Source organism: Amblyomma maculatum, chromosome 6 (assembly GCF_055883805.1).
Source record: "Amblyomma maculatum isolate TAMU_Amacu chromosome 6, ASM5588380v1, whole genome shotgun sequence".
Classification (NCBI taxonomy): domain Eukaryota; kingdom Metazoa; phylum Arthropoda; class Arachnida; order Ixodida; family Ixodidae; genus Amblyomma; species Amblyomma maculatum.
This window is the reverse complement of record NC_139349.1, coordinates 8,140,298-8,167,915: the sequence shown is the minus strand read 5'-3', so window position 1 is coordinate 8,167,915 and position 27,618 is coordinate 8,140,298. Positions and strand designations below refer to the sequence as shown.

At 44.1% G+C, this 27,618-nt stretch overlaps 1 protein-coding gene across 3 annotated transcripts in view; it reads left to right on the top strand.

The window, feature by feature from the left end:
* LOC146185019 (protogenin B-like) overlaps positions 1–27,618 on the top strand; it is a 289,596-nt gene that overhangs the window by 226,431 nt on the left and 35,547 nt on the right. For all 3 annotated transcript variants that reach the window (XM_084605979.1, XM_084605978.1, XM_084605977.1), the window contains exons 11-17: positions 547–699; positions 5,598–5,789; positions 9,607–9,732; positions 11,844–12,032; positions 23,844–23,960; positions 26,637–26,799; positions 27,021–27,151. In XM_084605979.1, coding sequence (XP_084462105.1) covers positions 547–699; positions 5,598–5,789; positions 9,607–9,732; positions 11,844–12,032; positions 23,844–23,960; positions 26,637–26,799; positions 27,021–27,151 — 1,071 coding nt within the window. The remainder of the gene's footprint in view (positions 1–546; positions 700–5,597; positions 5,790–9,606; positions 9,733–11,843; positions 12,033–23,843; positions 23,961–26,636; positions 26,800–27,020; positions 27,152–27,618) is intronic.

Genomic DNA, 27,618 nt, shown 5'->3' with positions numbered 1-27,618 from the left:
TCATTGGACAGATCCGCTATGTTTTTCATGGGATTCAATGGAAGTTATAGTGTGACACAAAAAATATAGTGGCTGAGACATTGCAGCTTTCGAGAGCATAACAGCAAGATCCCACAGTATTGTCTCTTACCTTTCCGGCCATCGGCAGCACCCGGTATACCTTAGTATGCAATGTGACAGCCCGTCATGTTTCACTTAATGCGGATCACTTTGCAGCACTGCTTTTAGTTGGCTGCTTTGATAATATCTGACAAATCTAGGATTCACTGAGTGCACCTGTATTGTGTTACATGTAATATAACCTCCAGTTTTGTCATAAAATATGGGATCCCACATGAAGTACGGTCAGTGCAAGATTTAAAATTGCTTACTGAAAGTCATGACCATGTTTCTTGCAGTAGTCACTAGCAGTGAGGCATCGAACCTTGGCCATTGTTTTGTTACTGTTTTTTTTTTTTTTTTTTTTTTTTATTAAGCGCCATGCTAAGTGTGAATTCGCTTCTTGTTGTGCTTATTGAACTTCAAAAACTCCTCCTCACTCCACAGGTGGCAATGAGCTTCAGAAGGTTTCTGTGAACACATCACTCCTCATCGAGAAGCTGATGCCATTCACTAACTACACCTTTTACGTGCGAGCCTACAGCGGCAAAAGTGCCAGTGAGCAGTCGGAGAAAGTCATCCAGATCACTGGAGAGGATGGTATGCTGTTGTACCTATGTAGCTGGCTACTGTCCTAGCTTCCTTTTAAGGCTGCACTTAATATGCATGAAAGTTGTGCTTTTTTTTTTTTTTTTTGAGCACTTTATTCCTTTCAGGGTCAATTTTAATTTATCAAATACAGTAAAAGCTCATTAATTCGGACTTATAGGGACCGTAAGATATGTCCGAATTAACCGAATGTCCAAATTATCGAGAGAACAAAAACAAAAAAAAAAAAAAAACGTGCACGATTTTATTTCAACATACCTTTATTACTTAAAGTAATCACGGATGCTTGTCTGCTTTCCCGCAGAAACCCGCGCGGATACTATTTTCCTCAGTCCTTCCAGGTGCTCAGCAGCACGCATGCCATCTGCAGTGCCCCAACAAAATTCCTCTAACACAATGAGGGCCTCTGCTGCTTCCTTCACAGTGCGAGGGGGCCGAGGCTGCTCCTCTCGTAGCCCTTTTCCTCCTCCGAATCTTCGCCGTGCAGTACGTCCCGGACAATTTCTTCCTCAGTTAGAGAGCCGGCTGTAGCAACGCCGTCATCAATGCTGATGTAATCGACGAGTGTCACCGCATCCGGCAGCACATCTACGAAATCCGGGCAGTCATCTGCATTGTCGTCTGGCGACACTTCTGCCACTGTGTCATTGCAGGGCTCAGGAAAAACGAAGCCACTGTGTCGAAAACAGTTAGCGATGACGTGTTCTTCCAAACATAGGCAAGAACGTTGACCGCGCTCAGAAGATCCACGTCGTACTGCTTACCGACTTCATTGCACAGTAGCATGCGTTCCAGCACTCGGCTGCGGTATTTAGTCTTCACATACTGAATTATACCTTGGTCCATCGGTTGGAGGGCTGCCGCCAGTAATGTCGACTCGTGAAAAAACAAGAAAAAGCGTCCATCCAGCCACAAGTCGAGCCAAGTTGATTAATTGATGTCCATGGCGATGCTGCTTTTGGGTATCGCTATTGTGCCGCATTCGTCTTATTTTCGTTTTCGAGCTTCGGTAGCTGCCCGAAGTTGTCCGAATTATCCGTTGTGCGGTCAAATCCGTCCGAATTAACGAGAGTTTCGTCCCATAGACTCCTATACATAATCTGGGGACCAGGCGCGAAGGTCGAATTATCCGATTTTCTAAATATAACGGAAGTCGAATTAACAAGCTTTTACTGTATAAACAAACCATTAAAATTTATGGTTTATTCTTGGATGAATTCTTGGCTGAATTTTTGGCGTATACATTTGTCGGGACGCTCTTAATACTGAATTAACTGAAAATGCACTCTCATAAGTTCAGCCTTCAAAATAATAAAAAAAAGAATGTTAGAATTAACTGAAAGTTTGATGGATATGAAAAAACTGTGAAAAACCGTTTGCACCACAATAATTTTATCTTACGAACACCTGTATTATGATCGCAGGCATTTAAAATGGAAAACACGTGGGAACAAGGGCTTTTCCAGGTTTTATGAAGTGCTTTACCTTGCTCACACTTTCGTGAACCATGAAGAAGTGCTGCAAAATTGCAAAGGCCTCCTCTACGCTGTTCACAGAACAGCCACATCGCATGCTGTCAACACGGTAAAGAATTGTAGTGCACCAAACAATTTCTTCTTGCGCATTAGATGGAAGCTTTGCACTTATGGATGGTCCATAATGTATTGCTTTGAAAGGAAAGGCAAATGGCGAACCTTATTTTCAATCATTTTTCGTTTTTTCACACACGCAGTTGCGTGATATGCCTGCCATGTGTAGTTTCCAGTCAGTGCTGTCAATGTTTCTTTAGACAATGTGGCATCTTCAGATTCAGAGCTTTGCGCTTAATCCGAGTCAGACAAGCTGTGACAGCTGTCATCTCGAGCTGAATTTCTTGTGTGAACCGACATTATTGAGGAACTATCGGTGCGAACAACACAACATTCTTGCCGAAACAACTATAAAAATCAAAAGAAGGCAAAGAAAGAATGGTTCTGTAAATCACCACTAGATGTTAACATCTGTCAAATCAGAGCACCATGCATTGAACATAGCACAAACATTGTGCTCTGCGCGAATTTTTGAACGTTCAATCTCAGACACCCTTATGCCAGTAATGCTGCGAGGCAGAAATGCATGGGTCTAACCATAAGCCGATGACAGTGAAAAGGCTAATCTTTGATACAACTTTTCTGCCTGTTCTAACCAAGAGGATTGGCCAACTATAGTTAAATATTCATGAGATGAGTGCCTAAAGTTTATACATTAAGCTCTGAAATTCTCCTATTTGTCAAACCATGTATAAGTGTATAGTATTTGTGCTGCAGATTCTGGGACAGCCACAAATAACTTGATGGAAATAACCAATAGATAAATGTTAAAATGCCACATATTTTACACTGTATGTATTGAGAATGAGGTGGGGTATAAACAGCCACGAAAGAGCCCTCATATTTACTTGATGTGGACACGAATTCTTTTGCTGATACTAAAATTGAAAAGACATTTCTCATGTTGAAGATTGATGAATAGCTCTTATTAAGTAAATAATTTATTGTATGCGATTCCTTAGAGCAAAATTAACGTTCAGGTCATTGCTGGTTATGCTGTGTTTAGTTAGCATATAACCCTGGTTTACGTCTCTGCATGGCAATGTTTAGGTTCATGAGAAATTTCTTATTATGAAAAACATTTGCAATTAAAACATAAATTTAGAAGCTAGAAGGATCACAATTCAATGTAAATTTAATTGCTCTGAGAACTCTAGTGACTGTAGTTAATGAATATTGTTATTACATCACATGCAGGTTGTTTACCAGTGACATGAAAAGCTGGCTAGCAGATTCACTGTGGTGGCTTCTGTGAAGTCTCTGGGTGCAAAGAGGCGAAGGGTCGGAAAAAAAAAAGAAAGTAGGGGTGTGTGAACATTGTAATTTTCAAATATGGAATATATATATATATATATGTTATGTCTAATCGTTTCGGCGCTGTTGTTGAGGAAGAAAAGCAAACGAATGAACAAACAACAACAGAATTTACTGGTTAATAAAAAAGGGAGCACCTTCAAATGCGTCTGTTTCACACAAAGTTCGTTTAGCGACTGGTTGCCAACGAGCCCACCCCCCCCCCCCCCCCTTCTGAGGCTCCAGCGTTGAGCGGGGCTTTCCAAGAACGGCGAGCAGCTGGCGCGACCCAAGGGGTCGAGCGGCGTCCTCCTTGAAGAGGCCTCCCGAGTGTCCGGAAGAGCGGGGGCGGTAGTCCAAGCGTTCCCCACGCGGACAACCATTCTTTCGCGAACAGTGTTCACAGCAATACGTGTGTATATATATATATATATATATATATATATATATATATATATATATATATATATAAAGATAGCAAGCATTGTTCATGTTTTTTATTTCAGAATTCACATGGTGCTTGCAAATAAAACTAAACTAGAGTTACACAGAAGGGAAAAATCTCCACAGAAAAATGTAGTCTAAGTGTTTTACAAGATTCCGTATGCTGCTTTTTTGTACAGGAGAGACCTGCACGAAACCAGGTAGCGCTGTCATACCACTGCTGAGTGACCATAAAAAATGCTCGAATTAAGTGAAAGCTCAAATTATCGAGTGGGCCTGAAAAAGTACCAAAACTCGTTTCCATCTCAGTAATTTTATCTGATGACTACTACCTGCTCAATGTTTGTCTGCATTTGAGATGAAACTGAAGTGAGAACAAGGTTTTTCCCAGTTTCATGTCCCTCTGCACAAAATGACGCGGTCATGTTTTAAGTATGCTTCACTGAATAGTCCATGCAGTCAAACATTGCGGTGAAGGACGCAGTGCATAACACTGCGGTGAATTCGAAAATTTTCGACGAGATTCACATGGAAAGGGTGTTCCCGCTCGGCATGAAGAGCAGGAATACAGTGATTTCTTCATAGTGCTTAAAGGACTTGGGGAGAAGCATGTGTGAACATGAATATGCTCTTACATACAAGTGGGCCAGTTTTAGGGAATGCAACATGAAAAGCAGGAGCATGAGCCAGCTATCGCTATGGCTTCTCTACAGGGCAACGGTGTAAGGGGGCGAAGCATCCAGGAACAGAAAAAGCAACTTCAGTTTACTACTGCTGTCTCGGGGATCAAATACATTATTCTGCTCTAAGGACAATGCAAATGCGGACTGAATTTCACGAAAACTTAAAATATGGGCTGTTCATACCTTATTAGCAAGAAATGTTGACATTTTTATCAAGTGAAATTGTCAGTAAATGGCCCTGTACTTCATTCAAGTTATATTTCTAAAAACAGTGCAGTTTGATTCGTATGCTTTCCCTGATAATCCGTGTACTTCATTTTGCAGTTATATTTCTAAAAGTAAGGCAGTTTTGCACTAAGGCAGTTTTTCTGATAACTTTTTTTTTTGTCCAGGAAGCATATTGGCGCTGCTAAGTTTCACTGCATTTTGGTACAGTATTATATATAAAAAAGTATTGCATGGCACAATTAGGCCCTTCAGTGATACTATCAATCAGAGTGCCTAGAATGAACAGGAAAGAATGCTTAATAAGACATTGGTAATGATAAATTATTTAAAAAACACAAGAGCAGATGGTAGGAATAATTTACTATTAGTGTAGACATTCATAATTATAGGTTATTTATACAAGTACTCTTTTTCTTCCTTGTCTGTCTGGTCCCATTCAGAGAAACACAGCCTTTGCCTTGGATATGCTGTTTTTTTTTTCTTTCTTTCTTTTTTTTGAAGCAACATGTGGTTACAGCTGATGCCAGTGTTGGTGATGCAAAATAGCAAAATATAGTTTGTATTATGTATATTCATTCCATTTATGTTGCTTACGTAACATTCATTTTATATGCAGTGCAGCCTTAGAGTACAATGTCTTGCTCTCCCACAGTTCCTCTGGGGGCACCCTCGGTGACTGTGACCAGCCTCACGCCAACGACCATGCACATTTCTTGGAGTGAGCTCCCATCATCTGTGGCCAGGGGCCACATTTCACTCTACCGCATCCACTACCGCTTGCATGGGCAGAATTATAACAATGTCTTAGAAGTCAAGGGAACTGTCCGCGAGTACACCATCACGGGTAGGTCGCAGCTCCAGGCATTTCTTAAATCCTCGCATGTTTTACGTGGCTGGTAGTAGTGTCAAAAGATTTGTGCATTGGAACTCTCCAAATCAGTGCTTGGCCACAAGCAAAGAGTAGAATGTGTAAATATGAAATTCCAGCAGTTAACATGTTGGAGCTGAATGGTCAGATTAACACTGTAGCTTTATTGTGCATTAGTTCTTGCTGTAAGTCATGATGTGTGAGAGGTCTCTCCTCTGCATCAGGGATTCAGAATCCTCCTAGCATTGGGAAGACGCAGCGATTTTCAAAACATGCTGAGTAATTTCATATGTCTTGATTTCCATTTTTTCCTGTCCACGATGCGTGAAGAAAAAAAAAAGAAATATGACACACTGTCCCTCAGAAAAATGGCCAGATTACATGGTAGTGACTTTAGGGCAACCGTTCCCCATAAGTAATTAAGTATGACGTATCCAAAAATAAGAGTGCAGCACGCATGGATTTGTCCACTTTGAGAAACTAAGAAGCACTCCAAGAAGCACTGTTTGCAAACCCTTGCACTAGGTATATCTGATAAAGCTGATACATTTTTTAACTGTGCACTTGGCCAGCCTCCTGCTTAGTATGGTTCCTTTATGCCATGGAAAACTTACTGAAATATATGTAGCGTCCAGATGACGTATTATTACTACTCACTCGCAGATTACTGTAGTGTTTGTAGATTACTGTAGGAACTGGACATTGCAGGTGCAAAGGAAATTGCGGCTCTTGAGATTTTAACATTGGTTTAAGGGGGGATATGGGTCTTTCGGACTAAAAAATTGCAAAAGAATCACTTTTTAGAAAATGGGATTTTTGAAATCAGTAACTCTTTATCTTCCTGTCTGCTAAGTTTTTCATCTCTAGGATCACTATTTTAGTCACAGTGCCAATATATCTATAATCGATGTCACCAGAATTTGGGCTGAAAAAGGCCACCGGAACAAACGTTTTCCATGGGGTGTACCTCCTACTTCGTGCGCGGCACTGGAGCCATCTCTGTCTCATTCGAGAGAGCCGCCTTTCGTCTTTAAATTGTCGCCTCTGCTGTTTCTATTTGCCCATTAGTGGCATAAAAAATAGCAAATAATGAGAAAGGTTCAACGCTGCTGAACCGAATATGGAGGGAAGGCATTAGATGCGGATGACCGAGAGTCCTTCTTCTTCTTCTATTCTTCTCCTCCTCCTTCTCCACCTACTTCGCGGCTGTTCAAGGTCATTCGTGACTGCGGCCACGGGCTACGTGACGGGCCGAAACCTGGCGTAGTATTGCTTTCGCAATAAAAAGAAAACATGTCATTCGCAATCCTATTAGCCTTCGGTGTGCACGGGACGGCAGGGTGTCACCGCATTGGTGAGGCTTGCTGGGGGCGTTTGCTCGGCGCGCCCGAGCCGCGGAGAAACTGTGAAGATGCGACGCCGGTCACGCTTGGTTCCGAACCGCAAGGTGCATTCACGGCAAGATTTTTGGAAAAAGGGAAAGAAAAAAGTTGTTGATTAATCATCTCAAGTGATTTCCTTCCCCGGCTGTGTGCATTCAGGCTGACAAAAGTCGTGCACTGAACGATAGAGCGTACGGGCCTGAAGTAGGCCTAGCGTGTTCCCCAGCACGGGAGACTGCTACTGCCAGCGTTCGCAACCGCCATGACAGTGATATTGCAGGCTGCAGATGGGCAGAAAGGCAGGCTCAAAGCAGAAAAAGCTTGAACTCTGGCAACTTCAGCAACAAAGCGGTAGTTGGATTGTTTTCGTGATGATGACGGCAGCATGGCGGACAGTCCTCTTGGCTAGGCGGAGTTCATGATCGTCAGATGTAAACAGTTTGCCGAGACTGGTGAAGTGTTGAAAAAGATGATCGTGGATAAGAAATCGCTGTCAAACTTAATCTCCAGCGCTTAAACTGCGGGGACACGTCGTCGTCATAGAGCTCGCCACGTGTTTACGCCGATCAGATCGCATTCTTAGTCCTTAATGAACACGCTTACTTCCCATGCAATGCAGAGCACTGGGAAGCAGCAAACAGCTCCAAATGACATTTTTTCTTTCCTGCAATGAGCATTCCTCACCGCAGTCTTGATGTGAGAACGTGGCAAAATGACATACATGAATAAAAAAATTAAAAGTTGCTGCCTGCATGTGACTTGTGCAGCCGAAACAGTGACAACTGAGCATGCTGCAGCTGCAAATCATAAAACAAAAAGGCGATACTTCGACTTTGGAAAGCAAAGAGACTACATCCCTGAAGGTTTCGAGCCATTTTAAATTTTAAATGTGTGAATTGCACCAGTAAATGTCTGTTAAGTAATCCCCCATTTCTTTTTTCGCTCTTTTCTCAAAACATGCTTTGTCTACCACTTGCAGTTTTGCGGCCTCAATATATCGGCGCATAAAGCACGTAGAACTTAATTTTTTTTTTGCTATTTGAAGCTTAATGTATGCTGTGTGAAATGTCGGAAGCAGATTTTTTGTTTTTGAAAGTTAAAATTAGTTATATTGAGGCATTTATTCCTACTTTGTACACATGCTTTGTATACAGAAATTAATAAGGCTGCAAAATGAGTGCTAATTAATATATCGGGAAACTGCTCCCAACATTTTATTCTTTACTCTTCTGGCTGCCTAACAATGCTTTAATTTTAAGTTTTAACAACCCATTATTTCAGAATTTAGGCCTTAAACAATGGAAGTTGATTATTAATTATCATGCAAACTAGTTGGGCTGCGGGAAAAAAAGATTACATATTTGAAATGAGCATAAAGAATTCAGTAAGGCTGTGAATTTTTATTACAATTTGCCAAAAAATAACAAAAATAGCTCCAAGACCTATGTCCCCCCCTTGTTGGTCTAAAATATGAAAGAGCACTGAACAAGGGTTGAGGGAGAGCCTCAGTTTGCAAGCCAAGCCTATGTTTGAAAAGGGGACTGTCATGTTAACCCAGGCAGGGGGACATAGCCGCACACGCACCTGAGCGCTGTCCAAGAATGCAGTCCAGACACTGTGCTCCCATGCGACGGAAAGACCCCCCGTTTATTATCGCACTCAGCTTCTATACACTTGCGCCGCAGATCGACTATCGCAGTCGGAGCTGCCAGTGGCTGCTGATGGGGAGCGTCTAGCCCGGAACAGATGATAGGGACTTGTGTTTGTCCCGTTGTCAAAACATTAGCTCGGTTTGCGAACTGAGGCTCCTCCTCAACCCTTGTTCAGAGCTCTTTCATACTGTGTAGCCATCTTTGTCTCATTCTACCCTGTCGTTCTGCAAAACACACAAACATCATAGCACGAAACTGCTAAGTTTGATTTGTTGCTAAAGCTTTGGGGAATGATCTCAGAATAACATTTTGCTAAAGCTTTGGGTAATGATCTTGTTGCTAAAGCATTGGGTAATGATTTCAGAATAACATCGTCGACGCTTGCCAGCATCTCATTAAAGTTATACGTACATACATACATACACGCGCGCACACACATGCATGCACGCACACATACATAGGAGTTGAAGAAAAGAGGACACAAATGCAGCCAAATAAATATGTGCAGGAAGCAGTGCATGTACCTTGGACAGTGGCCAAGTCAGAACAACTTTTTGCTATTAAAGCAAAGAAAATCGAACGCTTTTCTCGGATATTCTCAGCTTAAATAAACTTCAGCTCAACTGCCATTGCTTTTCCCATTAATGTGGACTGCCTAAGGGGAAAGACTGAATTTCTTGTTAGGCAAAGTAGGGATGAAACATGAACATGTGAAGAGAAGAATTTTGCAATGCTAATCTAATTTCTTATATTCCACAGGTCTGGAGCCTACGAAAGAATATGATATTCGTGTTATGGCCGGCACAGCTGAAGGTTTTCCAGCTCTCTCTGATGAAGACTGGCCCTGGGTCACTTACCGCATGCCTGAGAAGTCCTCTTCAACCAGTGAGTATTTTGTTCCCGCTGATGCATTTTTCGAATCAGTACACTCAGGGTCATTGTTTTGTGAACTTTGCCTTTAACTAAAAGTGACTGTATTCACTCAAATCTAAAACAACCTTTTGTTTGTTTGTTTTTTCAGAAATATGGTGTGCGGTTAGTGGAGGTCGTCCTAGATTCAGGGTCATCTAAACCGGGTTGAAGACAGAAAATCGGTCCGCGCAACGAAAGAAAAAAGCTTACGCGAGAAGCGCACGAGTGGCTATAATGCTAGCCTGGCGACAAAAAAAAAAAAAAAAAAGAAAGAAAAGTACGACTGTGGTCTCCCTTAACCCACTCAAGGTCTCCCGTGTCCCCTAGCCACCATACCCCTAGCTGCCCCTAGTTTAGGGCCCGGCTGGGTAGTGTCCGCTGTCCTGTTGTTCTCTTTTACTTTTCTTCTGCCCGCGTGCTCCCTTCACTCAGTGCGTGGAGGAAGGAGAGAAAACGAAGAGGCGAGGAAAGAAGCGGAGCGGCTCCAAGTGATTGCTCTGAAATGATGTCACTTGCTGCGAAATCAGCGCTAGCGTGAGAGTCATCTCTTTCTCTATGCGGGAGACTCTGTGGCACGTCCATTGCTTCGTTTGAGCCTTCTTTGTTTGTAGATGTGAGTGGTGCGGTTTGGGCATGCTTCGTGATGAGTGAAACCAGGCACCATTATACGGCACAATTCAAGCGAAAAGTTATTGCTGTTGCGAACGAAACTGGGAACAACCTGGAAGCAGCCAAGCGCTTCGGTGTTTCAGAAGTGAAGGGGGTTGCGAAACGCAAGCAGTTCAGCAGTGTGTTCAAATTCGCGGAGAGCCTTTATGCTGGCGATATGCAGAGCTCGAGGAAGGCTTGGCTCGGTATCTGAATGAGTTCAGGAACAGATGTGTCACCATCACCGTCAAGATGCTACAGATGAAAGCCAGGGAATTGGCCCGTGAGCATGGGATTAGTCACACAAGTTTCAAAGCGAGCAAAGGCTGGGTGAAGCATTTTACGAACCGCGCAGGATTCTTGCTCTGCCGCCAGACTTTGGTGTGTCAAAGGCTTCCGGAAGACTTCATTGGGCTGCGACACCAACACGGCTGCAGCCTGGGACAAATAGGCAACGCTGATCAAACGCCCATTCGGTTTGACATGCCAGTCAACTACCTTGTCCAGAAAGTTGGCTTTAAAGACTTGAAAGTTCGGACGATAGGAAATGAAAAGCAACGGGCGACCGTAATGTTAACTTGTACTGCGGATGGCAGAAGGCTTCCCCCCTACATTATCTTCAACCGGAAGACATTGTCGAAAAAAGAACACTTTCCTGCTGGTGTGATGATCCGCTGTCATGAAAAGGGGTGGGTGAGTGCGGACATGTTCGGTGACTGGCTTCGCACCGTTTGGTTCCGTTGTCCAGGAGCGCTGCTGATAATTATAAGTAGACCCCCAAGCTTCAGAAGGTCATTTTTCGGAAAAACGGTAGACATGTAATTGGCACTTATACAGTCGCTATCCTTGTCAAGGCTAGCAGCTTCTACTGAAAGGCCAAAGCAAAAGAAGCAGAGATGGTGGCTGTGATGTGAGAAATCAGAGCTAAGCAAGAGTCAGATGACTCATAATCTGTATGATCCAGGTTACTTTCCCCCTTTCATTTTTGCCCCTTGTATCGTTAAAATCACGGAATTTTCCTTGAATTTTAGGCCAAATATCCTGTGTGAACCTTGGATACAGGCAGTATTGCCCATTTATTACACAGTTCTCTATTAGTATACTGTCTCGCTTTACATGAAGCAGAAAAATTACTCGAGGCAGCAGATGCTTGAATGCTGCTTCTTCAGGAAGCCCTATATACATCTTTTGAAGAGCAGTCCATCTAAAGATGAGAAACGATCTTTAATGGTGTGGTTTCTCTCTTTGTCTCTTTCTCTCTTTCTGTGTGAGAGAGAGAGATTGGCTTTAACATGGCATTGTTATTGGGATTTTCTTTGAACCATGGCATGACCAACGCTGCACCTCGGTGAAAACTTCTCAGGAGGCAAGATGTGTTGCAACTGCTGCTTGTGTAGAAAGAATTCAAATTGTGCCTTTTGCTTGACTTGTCGCAGTGCCGATGCCTCCAATCTTGTACCTGATTGTCATCAATGCCACCACCCTGGAGGCCCGCTGGTCTGTGTCCCCAGAGGAGAAGAATCCAGTGTCGGGTTTCAAGCTGCGCTTTCGTGAACAGGGCAGTCACTTTCCAGACCCTGCTGTCCTGCCCAACACCACCTTTTCCTACGTCGTCTATAACCTAAGTGAGTGAAATTAAAATGCCCCTCTGGAGTCGGTAATTTTAGCTCGACTGGCCCGTGTGCTTAACCTAGCCTCTAGTTATCTGTGTGCTGGAAATTGCAGAGGTTTACAGATCGCGGAAGCTCCATAGAAGTGCCAGTAAAATGGGGTTTTGACTAAATATTCCTCACTAAGAAGGGGCACCTTTCCTTATAAAGGCTGTTACAGGTATGCAAAAACCCCCGCGAACAATGTGAAACCTTTACTTAAAACAACAATGCATGTATTGCTTGCCTTGTTGCTCAATCTGCCGAAATAGAAAATTTCACTCTTCGCCCGGAAGTGCACATGCGATCAGCCAACACCATGAACCACAGCTTACATCACTGCCGCTCATTTCACAGACTTTTTAAATTTTTTTTTTAATTGTTGCATTTTGATTGTGCATTGCCGCGTAAATTTTGCACTTAGTACGAACAATGATGAGCGGCCAAGGATTCAGCAAACATCTAACCGCAACCAGATAACGAAAGGTCATGTGACTTTTACTGCTAAGTTAACGCATTGCCCACTTCAAATTCAATACGATGTGTTGTAAATGCATTTTATTTTGCATGTTATCACAAAGTACTTAAGTTTTTGCAGTATTATGACTGTTGCATTTGCAAATAGTTTTACGGTGTGCTATTGTATGACTGTGCCACAAATACAGAGTGTCATCGCCGTTTCACATTGCCGTCGGTTCCACCGCAAGCATGTATCTTCTCCAGTTGGCGATGGAGCAAGCGTTGGCTTTCGCTGTGCCGCCTCTTCGCATTGTGCTCTTTTTTGCTTACATGTAGCTCAAACTTAAATCTGTCACTGCTGTAGAGTCCTGAAAGTAACGCTAGTGTAAACTTTCTTATGTATTATGAAAGAAACAATTACTCTGTGTACCATGTCCATGTTAGGTTGTCACTACCAGATTTTGTAGAGAATGAGAATCTCAAATATTGTATTTGATGTCAAAATGAATCTGTTTTTTTTTTTATTATTATTATTCAGGAGAATATTTGGGGGAAGGCTCATTACATAGGGGGAAAAAAAATATTCCAACAAATGTCTTTGTGAGAGTCAAACTTTCATATTGTTTGCCCACTTGCCGGCCTTCCCGTCCATCAATCCGCCCACCAATCATCAACAAAAGCAGGCGGTCAGCCATGATTGTGTTGCCAATTTTCGGTGGTGTTCACTTCAAAAGGTGTTTGCTGTCATTGCAGTGCAATAGTGCTTGGTGTGTTGGCCAATCGCAGCAAGATAAAAGTGAACATGCTGAACTCCAGTGCTGAAAGTGGTTATATGTGCATTTTTTTGCATAGTGTGTAATTGAATGTTTATTGTTTAAGCATAGGCTGCGACGTGAGAGAGGTTAAGCATTTTCACTTTAGATATTGAAGTCTCCAAAATGCTCGGAGGTTTGAAGGTCTTGCTTACTTTCTAGCACTTCAGTGTAGGGGGTGTTTTAGAGTGTTCTGGTTTTAGATACTATGTATACGCTCTTCTCTGATGTTGTATTATCCGTTGGCTTTATAAGCGTACAATGGCAAAGCTGGGTGCGCAGTGGGACATTGAGCTATCAAGTCACCGCTGCCAGTGTTTCCATCAAGGGTGCATGCCGTCTGGGTCAAATCCACCGATTGCGTCACCACCGTAGGAGCTCTCATCTGAAGATAAACACGCTCTGATGTTATCCATGCACAGCATTTGGCTTACTGCTCAGGTCTGTGCTAGAGAGAGTGATAACGACAGCTCAAAACTGAGGGCCGTGCTACAAAAAGCTGTCACCTTAAGGGGGGACACGGGTCTTGCGGACCAAAAAATCGCGAAAAAATCACTTTTTAGAAAATGTGATTTGCGAAATCAGTAGCTCTTTATCTACTTATCTGCTAAGTTTTTCATCTCTAGGGTCGGTATTTTAGTCACAATGCCAATTTATATAATCGATGTCGCCCAAATTTGGGCCGAAAACGACCCCTGAAACAACCATTTTTCGCGAGGCGTAGCTCCCATTTTGTGCGCGGCACCGTAGCCATCTTGGTCTCATTCGAAAGAGCCGCCTTTCGTCTTCAAATTGACGCCTCTGCTGTTTACATTCGCCCATTGGTCGCATAAAAAATAGCAAAAAAAGAAAACGTGGCATTTGCAATCCCATTGGCTTTCGGGGTGCACGTGACGATAAGGCGTCCCCGCATTGGTGGAGCTGGCTGACGGCGTCTGCTAGGCGCGCCCGAGCCGCGGGGAGACAGCGGAGACGTGACGCCGGCCGCGCTTGGTTCCGAACCGCGAGGTGCGTTCATGGCAAGAATTTGTGAAAAAAGTAAAAAAAATAGTTGAATAATCATCTCAAGTGATGCCCTGCCCCGGCTGTGCGCGCTCAGGCCGACGGAAATCGTGCGCCGAACGATCGTGTGTACGAGCCTGAAGTAGGCCTAGCGTGTTCCCCAGCACGGGGGACTGCTACTGCCAGCGGTCGCACCCGCCGCGACAGTGATAACGCTGGCCGCAGATGAGCAGAAAGATAAGCTCAAAACAGGAAAAGCTTGAACTCGCGCCAACTCTAGCAACGAAGCGGTAGACGGATTGTGTTCGTAACGATGACGGCAGCGCGGCGGACAGTCCGCTTGGCGATGCGGAGTTCACGATCGTCAGATCTAAACAGTTTGCCGAGATTGGCGAAGCGTAAAACATACGGCGGCGATATTGGCATTTAAAAAAGTGAAGGGGGTAAGGAATCGCCGTCAAACTTATTCTCCAATGCGTAAACTGCGGGACACGTCGTCTTCGTAGAGCTCGCCGCGCGTTTGCGCCGATCAGACCTCGTTCATAGTCCTTAGGGAATTCACTTGCTTCCAGTGCAATGCAGAGCACCGGGAAGCAGCAAACAGCTCCAAATTACATTTCTTTTCCGCAATAAACGTTCCTCACCACGGTCTTGATGCGAGGACGTAGCAAAACGACGTACGTAAAAAAAAAAAAAAAAAAAAAAAAAAAAAAAAAAAAAAAAAAAAACCCGAAACGAAAAAGTGACAACTGAATGTGCTGCAACTGCAAATCAAAATGAAAGAGGCGACACTTGGACGTTGGAAAGCAAAGAGACTACATTCCTGGAGGTTTATAGCCATTTTAAATTGTAAACGTGTGCATTGCACCAGTGAATGTCTGAGAGCAGAGAGGAAGCGTGCTTCCTCTGCAGCTTTTCAGACTGCAGCAAAACGAAAGCAGAAGGGCAAACCCAATGCAGATTACTGTCCAGGAGCCTTCTAGGCCACAGTGGCCTGCATTTCTACAGTTTTTGTTTGATTAAATTAGTGTTTGACATTGCAATTCGTTTTTTCCATTTTTCTCAAAATGAAAATTTTGCCTACCCTTCTATTTTGCGGGTGGCATTGTGGCTCTCCTACTCCTTAGATTGTAATGATTTTTATTTTTACTGGCTCGTGAGTGTTAAAGGAACACAATAAAGCTATTATACAAGGTCTCAACTGCATGAAAAATTTTTAAACATACGAAGATGTAGAAAGGGGGTGGTTGCACTTGTGAAGCTGAAACTTAAAACTTTCATAACTTTGGCTTGTAGTAAGGCAGGAGCACAAAACTTGTTTTATTGCGTTCCTTAGACATTCAAGAACAGATCCATGTGCATTTTAGCAATTTCCCTTCAGTAGATATTTTTACAAGCTTCCCGCAAGTCTGGAACAGCAAAGTTGCTGTAACTACTCAGCAAATTTATGTAGAAGAAAACTAACAACATATTTGAAACCAGCACAAGAATTTACATAAACCCTGCAAATTTCATACTGACAGGACAAATATTAAGAAAATTTTGCTCAAGACCCATGTCCCCCCCTTAATGATAAAAGTAAACTCTCATTGATAAAAGTTGGGGCGGGTTCCTTATGCGATTAACTGTGGTATTTTATATGTACTGTCAAACCCACTTATAGCTATACCGGGTTTAACAATATATCAGATATAACAATGGGCAGCCACTGCACCGTCAGGTTTGCCATGTGTTCTTTGGTAAAATAAACCACCGATTACAACGGTGTCATATTACATTATCGGTTTAAAACAATCAAATATGGTCACAAAAAGTCATCAAAAATGCGGAAACGCGGCGACCACAAAAGCATGTGCGTACGCGGAGACATCAACAATAAAAAGAACGAGAAAAATCGGGACAGAGCATGTCGAGCCCATGCATTGGTCGGGTGCACCAAGGAAGCTTGCGTGCCGTGGAGACACAAGGGAGGACGGAGTGCTTCCTCACGCAGAGGAAGGGGGAAGGCGTAATGGTTGTACTGAGGGAGAGCTGCGCTTCCCCTAGAGACCGCGGAACTCGCATCCTCTCTGCCGCTGCATGGTCGAGCAGTCCATTCTGGGGGTGCGCTGACCATGGTGCGCTGCACTATCCTCCCCTATAGGAAACTCAAGCTGGAGTTTGATCTGCGATGTCAGCGCTCGGTTTCTGGCAGAGCGAAGAGGAACTACAAAATCTATGCGCAGCCGTGGCCGCGCCAGCGCACGCTGTCTGTGGAGTCTGCGCAGCCCGCTCACCGCGTGCACGCGGAGTAGGAGAATGAGGGGGGGGGGGGGGGGGGGGGGGGGGGGGGGGGCATCGGGGACATGCAGACGGGTGCAAAGCCAGCAGTCTTGGCCAGTGGGGTTTTTTATTTCTGCTTTTTTCGGTTCCCTGGCTGACAAAAGAGGCTTGCTGGAAACTTGTTTTTGTCGGTGCTTTCGGAAGCGAGAAATTACAATTAATTGATCGCTGCAGAGATTGTCTTCAAAGAGCGCTTGTTGGTAGGCTCAGACATTAAAAAAAAAAAAAAAAAAAAGAGACACGAGACGAAGGCGAGAGGCAAGCGCAACAGGTATTTTAAAGGACTTGAGGTGGCACCTCTTGTGTTCGCAATCTGTGGGAGAATAAAAAAGTTTGCACCGCGAAAATAGCTTCCAAAATTATAGATTTTTTGAAAGTGCATTGTAATTTAATCATATTGCACCTTTCTTCTTGGAAATCGACTACGACGAGAACTGGGCAAGGAGAAAAACAACCCCGCGCAAGCAGGCAAGCACTCAGATGCTGCAGGGAGCACACGACATGGCTGAGCATGCAAACCCGGCACTTTTTAAAGGCCAAGGAAGTGGTGGTTGGGAGGAGGCTTATGTTTCTTTTTTTTCTTTTTTGGTTCCTCAGTTTAGAAAAGTTAGTTCTAAACTTTTTCTTGTCGATGCGAAAGCTCCGAAATCTCTGTCCCCGCTGTTTAGTGAAAGGAGCAGTGCGTTCTTCTCGTGGAGACTCATTGACGCGAATGTACACATTGATGAGTGTGGCCATTTACCACTCGGCTCTCTTTGACGACCGACATATTAGACAACCCCCTGACAAAGTCAACGAGACTAAAAGTTGTCATCTACAATGACCCATTTGCTTCAGCAGGGTGACGACTACAGCTACCGATAGGCTACCGGCGCCACGTTGCCTGTCTTCGGCGCGTTTTGGACGTTTTCCTTACAATGGGACAAAAAACACCTTACCCTTTGGTTCATGCCGACAGCGGCCAGGGGAAGTTCGTTGCTGCGGCGCTGCCATCCGAAATTAATGACCTGTCTACCTTTAACGATGAGGGGTTTCTAACAACCTGGGTCATTGACGAGAAGCCGAGGCATGCCATTTTTGCGGCAATTTCCTCTCTACACAAGACGAAAAGCGAGGAAATGCCTGACGACTTTCCATGCAGACGGAGACATCTCTCCGCGGAAACCTTTGTCTTCCTAATTCCACAGCTATTCTGTGCAATTCCTAGTTCAGTTGTCTCCTCTAATGAGTGCGCAGTTTTGAGCTCCCGAAACAGGATCGCGTATGAGGATAGAACGAGTGACGTATACAGCTGAACCTCGATATAAAGAAGTCCTACTTGCAGCCGAAAATTTCGTTACATCGCGAATTTCGTTATGCCGAGGTTACCATGTTTCGGCTGTCAAAATAAAGTATAACTGGTTCGTGGAGCACTGCTAGTTGATGGGAACTTGTAAAACACTTATTGAGGAAATACGCAAGAAATTCTAGTAATAGCAGCGCTAACAAGGCACCGGATGTTTTTTTCTATATCAGGAGCATAATGAGTGATAGCAAACATCGCGACGGCATCATTTTTTTCCGTGTGCGCATAGCAAAGAACGAGCGCAGCGCCTAGTACTCAAAGCCGCCACAAGATGTCGCCACTGGTATCATCATCATTAAACATTTGCAGGCCGGGACGCATCAATGGGGAAAAAAATAAAGAAAAATATATTCGCATCGCTCACGCCGGCGCGGCTAACTTGGGCGTGGCTCGTTCTTGCTGACGGTGGGATTGTGCTCGCGACGAAGCGCTTGGCGAACGCTTATGTGACGGTTAAGTGAACGGTTTTATCAGTGCTTAATTACGTCGCTTTTCTTGCTCTGCACTTTATTTTATTCGCTGTATGCGACCAGGGCACGTTTTTATTATTTTTTTTTTTTCGCCGCTCGCTCGTTTTAACGGTACGGTCACACTAGCTCTATCAGTTTGTCAACACTGGACTTTTTTTTCTACGAGGACATTGCAGGCAAAAAAAAAAAAAAGGATGCTGCAAGAAAATTTGGTTTACTAACTCAATGGTTGTGTTATTCATGGAATTACGAGACTGTTTCATGAATGCATAAATGTTTATTGGAACTTTGTGGAGTACGTGCAGTCGATCCAGTTCACGTGGCAGCAAAGAACTCAGTCAACTTCAACTGACTCTTTTTATTAAGCGTCGGCGTTATAAGGCGCTCGTATGTAGACAGGGCTACTAAGGCCTGCTCATGTGAATGCACACCCGCATGCGCACGCAGAACACCTAACGCATCCACAACTTGCGTCGGTGTAGGCACGCTGCTCGCCACATGGGCGTCTTGGTCAGAGTCGTCATCCTCCATTCCCGTGTCGGTGACACTCTGAATTATAGCGGCATCATCCAGCTCTTCGGTTGTAAGAGCACAAGCGTCGCTGAAAACAATGTCTTCAAGCGTTACGTCGCTGGGAGCACCACCCTGATCGCAGAGTAGCTGCCACGAGTCACCGACGTCTGTCCTGGATGTGGAAGGCATGCTTTCGTGGTCGTCGTCATTAGCTTTGCAACCCAGTTCTTGGTTTGAGTGCATGCTATCCTTGAAGCCCGCTTTTATGAAGCAGTTCGCTATAATCTCGCTGCTCGTCGACTCCCATGACCGCGATAGCATCTCCAAGGCCATGAATAGGTCGATTTTGGTCTCTCTTTTGAGCTCAGTGTTCAGCAGCAGCCTTTCAATCACCCTCTTGCGGTACGAACACTTCACGCTGTTAATAATACCCTGGTCCAGTGGTTGTATTAAGGAGGTTCAATTTGCGGGAAAATATTTGAGCTCGACGTTGGTGAGCGCACATTCTTGAACATGATGCGCGGAGCAGTTGTCCACAAAAAGGCAGATGCTTCTTTCCTGCTTGCGCATTTCAGCATCCAAGTCCTTCAGCCATTTTGTGAACAAATCCCGCATCATCCACGCCTTCGTGTTTGACGTGTATTTCACCGGCATCGTTTTGTTGCCGCTAAAGCAGCGCGGCTTCTCACTTGTTCCAATTACGAATGGCACGCGTTTATTGCTGCCATTCATGTTGGCACAGAAAAGAACAGTTAAACGCTGCTTACTGTGCTTGCCACCATGACATTTTGCATTTCGCAGCGCCCATGTTTTCTTTGGCAACAGCCGATAGAAAAATGCTGTCTCGTCGGCATTGTAAAGGTCGGCGACGTCGAAACGCGCCAAAATGCCCGGGACACAATCACGCAGCCAGTCAAATGCTCCAATCTCGTTCGCCTCTGCCGACTCGCCGCTGGCCACTTTTCCAACAATGTTGTGCCTCTCCTTAAATCTTTGGAGCCACCCGCTGCTGGCTTTGAAGTCGTCGCACCCAAGAATGCAAGCGAAGTTCAGGGCCTTCTGTTGTAGAATGGTTGTACGGGGAAAGTAAGCGCAAAAAAAAGACAAACACAAGAGAGGAGACAGGACAACGCGTTGTCCTGTCTCCTCTCTTGTGTTTGTCTTTTTTTGCGCTTACTTTCCCCGTACGATCATGAACCAACTAGCCCAGCAACAAGTTTTACTTCAGTTGTAGAATGGCCGCGCTCAGCGGCATTTTTTGGTACGCATATCCAAGAACCACGTGAAGAGGGCCTTTTCTACGTCGACGTAGCTTGCCTCCTTTAATCTTTTCCGCTGCAGGCCCGAGCCACCCGCACTAACGGCAGTCACAATGCTGTCTTTCAATTTAAGAATCGTAGACACTGAAGTCTGCGAAAGTCCATACCTTTCGGCAACAGTCTTCTTCTTTTCGCCGTTCATTACTTCAGTGATGATCTTGGCTTTCATGTCCATAGACAAAACTTTTCTCTCGCGAGGAGCACTCATCTTGGACACAAAACTCACTGCACGATGAACGGAGCCAAGTCGAAGAAACACTGCTGCTGTTTGTAGGCCTCAGTCGAGCTCAACAACGTGACGCTCTTTGTCAGCCTCCTCAGGCCTCACGTACGGTATTTCCGATTTGCGCTTTCACGTTCCGAGTCTCCGACTGGCCAGTAGCGTCATGGTGTGACGCGTCTTGAAACTTCTGTGCCACGGGTTTTGTATGCGTACGACAGATGGCGCGGCTGTACGTTCTCGCAGATTCCCAGACTGCCGGCAAAATTGCCGCGTAAAAGGGCAAATACAAAATGCGTTTTGTCTCAGCTAAACTTTTATCTCTCATTCGATTATGAAAGTCGCTCCTGGCACATGCATGCAATGAGCAAGGACTTCGTTACATCGAAAGTGCGTTACAAAATTACTTCGTTAAATTGCGAAAAAAAATACATGGTTTTCAATGGGGAAGTGATTGGGAAATGAAAAAAATGCGTTACATCGCGAATTTCGTTACATTGAGGTTCGTTACATCGAGGTTTGACTGTATCTGCTTTTGAGGCCGACTCAGTTTCGCGATGGCTGCTGTGGCACCGCCAGTTACAAACAGAGGTGTGAGAAACGAGCGGTACGAGATGTCTAAAAAAAGGCCGACAACCATCCTGTTATCATTTCCACACAAGTTTTACGAGAAACCGCGCTGTCATATTTTAGCTAATTTTTCTTTTTCCCCCTTTGTTGGAGCGCGACGACGGCCAGAACCGGGCCTGAGGAGGAGAGAAGCAACCGCGTACACTTTCCTAAACACCCGATGGAATGCAGCAGGGAGCAGATGACAACGTGCTTTTCAATGCAGCAGGGATCGGCAATCATCCACAACGGGCTCAAGATTGAGAACGAAAGTGGTGCCAGTGTTGCCGTGCAGTAGACGACAGCCAGAAAAGGTTTCGACGTGGGGCCTATAAGATGTAGAACAGGCATTCTACCAGTGGTTCTTGAACACCTGTGCAGTGAAGTTCCGATTAGTGGCCCAATTTTAATGGAGAAGGTGAAACACTTCGCATACCACCTGCGCAACACCGATTTCCAGCCTAGTAGTGGTTGGACTCAACGGTTCAAGGAGAGACATGGAATTGTCTGCAAGGCAGTCGTGGGCGAGGCAGGATCGCTCGATGTCGACGCTAGGCAGAAGTGGCTTTCGGAAGCACTGCCCTGCGTTCGAGAAGCATACGCAGACCGGGACTTGTACAATGGGGACGAGACTGGGCTGTTTTTCCAGATGCTACCATCAAAGACGATCCCTGTTTATGGTGGCAAGCAAAGCAAATTGTGCTTGACCGTCTTCTTGTGTGCCAACATGAACGACAGTGACAAGTGCCCCACTTTCGTCATAGGGAAATCCAAGAATCCCCTCTGTTTTCGTGGTGCCACAAGGATCGTGGTTCGCTACCGTCATAGCGGAAAAGCATGAAGGACGCACAAACTTTACTGCGAGTGGTTGGTAGAATTTGATTAGTGGATGCAGCACGAAGGCAGGAAGGTGGCATGGGTGCTCGACAATTGCATTGCGCACCAAACAGCTCAGGAGCTCTCGCTTGTGGAAGTTTTTTTCTTTCCACCTAACACTACTGCAGGCTTGCAGCCTATGGATGCAGGCGTGATTGCTTGCTTCAAAGCACTGTATCGCTGATATGTTTTGAGCAGGCTTGCTCTGAACCTTGACGTTTCTGTCCGCGAGAAGGGCGCCCTGCACCAGATTTGAAGATCTCGCTCCTGGTTCATTTTTGGAGCATAGGCAGAAGTAAGCTCCTCCACCATCATGAACTGCCTCAAGAAGGCGGGTGTCACTTGGAATGCCAGCGATCCGGAAGGTTGCGAAGCTCCTGCCGACGCAGCAATGACCGAACTTTGATCCACAGTGAGCAGCAGTGATGGCGACGCATCGGGACTTGAGGAATTTTTACTTGCGGACGATACAGCCGCAACAGATGAAGAGCTGATGGATGAGACTATTGTCGTAGCAGTCACTGGCACGGAGGACAGTGACTGTAGCGACAACGACGATGAACCGGAACCTGTGCAGGTTTTTTCTCACCAGGAAGCTTTGAGAATGATCGACTCCCTGCGGGGCTTTGTTCTTGCTGAGAACCTTCTACTGCACCATGATGCTGTCCAGATTGCCTTGAAACAGACAATGCTTACGGATTATGTGTCTCTTCCTGCTAAGAAATAAGAAGTGTTAACTGCCTCGTCCTCATTAAATGTGTATGTAGTTTATAATGTTTTATTTTTTCAGCCTAACCCAGTTATAACAATTATTGGTTATAACAATGATGATGTTTCCATGGCACTTCAATATTGTTATAAGTGGGTTTGACTGTGCTTGCATCATTAAATTTGTCATCATAAGCACTGAAACCTTCACTCAGCTACTTGCTATTGCTGAGCTTTCATGAGCTCTGGACTCTTTTTCCGACTTGTGCCAAGCAGTGCCAGAGAGCTGTTTTGAAAGCCCTTACCCTTCTTTATTGTGTTTTGTTTAGAATAAAAAACTTTTGGAAATAAGAGCTGGAAGTATACACCTGGGCAATGGCTGTGGTACTGCAGATAAATCTATGCGAGGTATTAGCTGCAAGGGCATTGCAACAATTGAACACATAAGACATTGCATGTAACGTGACATGTACTGTGACATGACATGATCTTCCATGCAACTAATGAAGCACAGCTTTACCACCTGTCACACTGTAAAGGCCTAGGGTACTCAGCTCATTTCGGGAAGGGTGAGGGCAAAAAGGGTCCTTCCCCAGAAGAGTCATCATGCTAAGATATCTTTGGGTAGGAGGGAAACTATAGTGCATGTGTCGTAGTCTCCGAAAGATCTGGGAAGTGTTTGGGCTGTTCAGACATCACAATTTCTAGGAAAGAGGACTGCATTTAGGAGATGAACAGTGTTTGGAGTCTACATTAATATGGGCATGGCAGCCTATAGTATGGCGGGTCATCTGTTGAGAGAGGCCATATGGCACTCCACAAATTTTCACCCTCTAAAGATGTAACACTGTTTCTTGTGAAATAGTTGTTTTCATCCTTTGCCAGCTGGTACATATATAAGGTTCTGTTTGCAAAAATGATGTCTTCTTCCTTCAGTTTATGTTTGCTAAACTGTAGAATTTAAAGCATAGCTTGCGTGCAGCTCTGAATGGCGCTGCGACATTCAAAGCATCAGTGCTCATGACAGGGACATACTTGTGTTGATATTTGCAACCGTACAAGTATGGATCACAAATGAAATTAGAAGCACCCTTACCTCTTGTTTCTTTTATATTTTTTTATTGCCTCACAGAGCCGCAGACCTGGTATGAGGTGCATGTTTCATCGTTTAACCACCTTGTGGATGGCCAGGAGGCTGTGCAGACAATCTTGACGCACCCTGAAAACTTGACTGTGGAAGGTGATGTGGGTGAGTAATCTACCCTTTTTTGTTTTGTTTTTTTCCCCCACGCTACGTGTCTAAAATTTAATTACTGCACTTTTTCTTTCTGCATGAAAACTTTGCCCTGCCACATATGCAGGTGGATGGAGAGTGAAAGGGAATATTGCTGCATGAATTTTTTTTTTTATACATTGTGCCACAAGATATGAAATAAAGAAAGAAAAAGTTTTGAAAGAAATTAAGAGAAAATAATAAGGAGAAGGATTAAAGAAAATTAATAGATTAAAGGGAGGTATGTAAGCCACTTTTGTTGTGGCCATGGACATTGTCTTTCATCTACAAGTGGAAATGTCCCTACACAGGCCAACCTGCTGCGCTCAGCTGAAGTCACAGGGCAGGTCCATAATATGTGCTACATCTCAGTCCTTGAAGCAGGAGTTACCACTTGTGCACTGAAACTGAAACTGTCTCCAGCATCCGGAGGAAGAATATTTGTAAAAGACTACAAAGTGTGTCTCTCATTGAAAGCAATCAAGTCCAATTGACTGTCAGTAATTCGAACTTGAAGGGGTCTAAAAGTTCATTGAAATTAAGTTCACTATGGTATAAAGTTAGTCTTTCTCATAATGTTCACTGGACCAAAGCTTCAGTTCAGATGGATTAAAGCTCCAATCAGGCAAGTTTGATTGAACTCTTCTCGCCCTGTGCATACAGGGCTTGTTATGATGGCCACAACTGTCTTGAGAAAGAGTGGCTTGGTTTCACAAAAAGGGGAAAAAAAGGGGGGGGGGGGGAACACTACAGATTTGAGTGTTTGACCTGTGCTGAGAAATCATGGAGGGCAGATTGGCTAGTCATAATGCTACCTTCAGCCCCCTGTGAAGTGAGGCTTGAATTAAACAAGTCTTTTAGGGTAGTGTGTATGTAATGCTTATTATTAGGCTACACCAACCTGGTTCTCTAGTTCCAAATTTACGTGGCCATTCACGATCGCGGGGGAGTTGCGAAAAAGAAAAGTAAGCACCTACCTTTCACCTTTTGATTTTTAAACGAGCACTTTCGTTTATTAAATGCCGAGGCCATAGGTGCCAGTAATCACTCAAAGGAGCTACTCGCAGTGGAGGAGAATGAAGAAAATGCATTGCATTGCTTTATTAATGGGACAAAAATTACTGTGCAACTTAAATAATTCAACACCTCTTCGATTGTGAGAGATGTTCAAGTTTTGCAGTCTAGGGAAAAATAGTGTGCAAAGCTTTGCTTCATAGTGCGCAACAATTCAGAGCCAACGTTTTTGCATGTAACAAAACTGCAGTGTCATTGATCTAACTGCTGCTACAAAAAGAGCTTAGTCAGGCTCAATATGGCCGCAGTAATCAACAAGTCACTAGAATTTCAGTTACTGCAGAGCAAATATCTGCAGCATGTCTACACAATTCTTTTGGCATACAGTTCAATCTGGCATGTATCGAACCCGATATATAAAATTGTTGCTTACGTTGAACTCCTAGACTACTTCCTTGAAAATCCCAAGCAAAAGTATAGCAGCCTTCTTGCATGTTTTTTGAACTCCAATTTAGAGGGCGTTATTATATCCAACTGCATGTCTTGCCCCTGCAAGGGGCGCTTCTTCTAATAGCTCACCCAAGATCACTTTTCGTGCATGCAAGACTGGTTGGCTGCGCTGCCTTTGACATCTGCTGGCTGCTTTAAAACTGTAAAACTGCATGACAAGGGAAACGTTGGGTCTATTTGAAAGTTGCCTTTGGTCTGGTGTGCTTTTTCATTGTGACACTGCTGTCATGTGGAGAAGCCGGCATCCAGTGCACTAACTCAATGACTAGCAAAGCTCACCGCCACTGGTTGGCAGAATCTTCAGGCTTGCCGCTATTTATGTGCTGGTGCTTGAGTAATGAAAAATCGTTGAAGTATGTGCAGCTCAAAGCACTTAACTTATAATGCAAATAATAAAAAATTCCAAAGTGTGTCATGCTGAATGCTCCAAATATGTGTTGTTGGTAATTACAGTGAAATCTGTTTAATTTGACTCATTCATTTTTGGGGATTTGGATTATTTAAACTAGGACGCGACCGTAAGCATGCCAAGCACACCTCGCACGATCTCACGTTTCGCACGAGTCTCTGATGAGCCTCTGCTGCCATGCTGGCTATGCCCTATAGCCGAGTCATGGACGCTTGACCAGTACTTCCAAGGAGCACATCAGTTGCGCTTTCAAGAAATGCGGGATACCAAACGCGTATAGAGCTGTACCAAAAAAAAAAAATTTCATACAGAAAGATGTCTCTAGCAAGGGACTCTTTACAGATGATATACATACCGGATGACAACAGTTTCGAAATTCAGGATTAACTTTGTCATTTGTCATAATTATTTATCATTACTTATGATGTATCAGCTGTCATTGATCCCAAACTTGGCATTGTGCTTGTAATAATATACATTTGCAAGCTTTACTCTGCAGTTCTTCCATAAGTGTGTAGGGAAAAAAAATATAGTGGGCATAACAACTGTGTTTATGCTGATATGCCAGTGCTTGGATAATTGCATCTGCTGTCTCAAGGCCAACTTGTATGGCCTGCAAAACATGTTTAGGCATTTCTTCATATCTTTTTTTGAAAGAACTGAAGTTTTTCAAACGCTTTGTGGTTCCTGCAGTGACAGAGCACTTATTTTTTATGCAGATCCACCTGGTGGGCTGGAAGCTGAACCAACCTCACCACGTTCCATACGTCTGTCCTGGAAGCCGCCTAATTCAATTCACAACATCACCTATTACACAGTTCGTTACAGTGCTGTCCACCCCAAGAATCATGTAAATTCTTCCATGGTGCAATATGTCCGAAGGTAAACAGAAATGCAGCATTTTCAAAAAGTGTAGTTTGCTGTGGTAATAATGTGGCTGATAGCTTTGGCTTGGGCTAAAGTTCAATGTATCATGCCTTAGCCATACGTATATTTGTCACTGCTTTTGGACATTTGACGAGATTTTGTGTTGCATTGTCTCGTGGTTGCAACTGTGTCATGTGTTCTTGTTCTTCTCTTTTCCTTTTTCCTTGCAACTCAAGCACAACTACCGAGGTTGTTGTGAAGGGCCTTCAACCGTACACCCTTTATGGGTTTGCTGTGAGGTCCCATGAGGCTGACCACCGGCCTGGCCATTTCAGTCAGCTCATTGAGTGCAGGACCAGCGAGGACAGTAAGGAGCTCGTCTTTTTTACAGTTTGGTCATCGCTGCAAAACGTTGAGGCAATGGGACAAGATGAAATTTATACACCTGCAGTCAAAAGTTAATAGAAGTTAGTAATAGAAAAAAAAGTCAATAAATATTTAATTCTTTTTCTTTTCATACACTTTGGAACAGATTGCTCTCATGCAGTGCGCCTTAAATCTTAATGAGTATGTTTGCATTACACTGCGTGACAGAGTTCTTATGAGTGTTTTTCTGACACTTCATCTGTAAAGGCCAAAAAAGACTTGCGGAACTACTTTTTTCACATATTTCAGGATGTACAGTCGAACCCGGACATATCGAAGTAGAAGGGGATCGCGAAATAGTTCGATATATTGATAATTCGATATACAGAGATCGGCTTGAGACGCCACTTACGATTGTGAAAAATGATACCGTATTTGTCGCATTATCAACTCACTCGTATATGAACC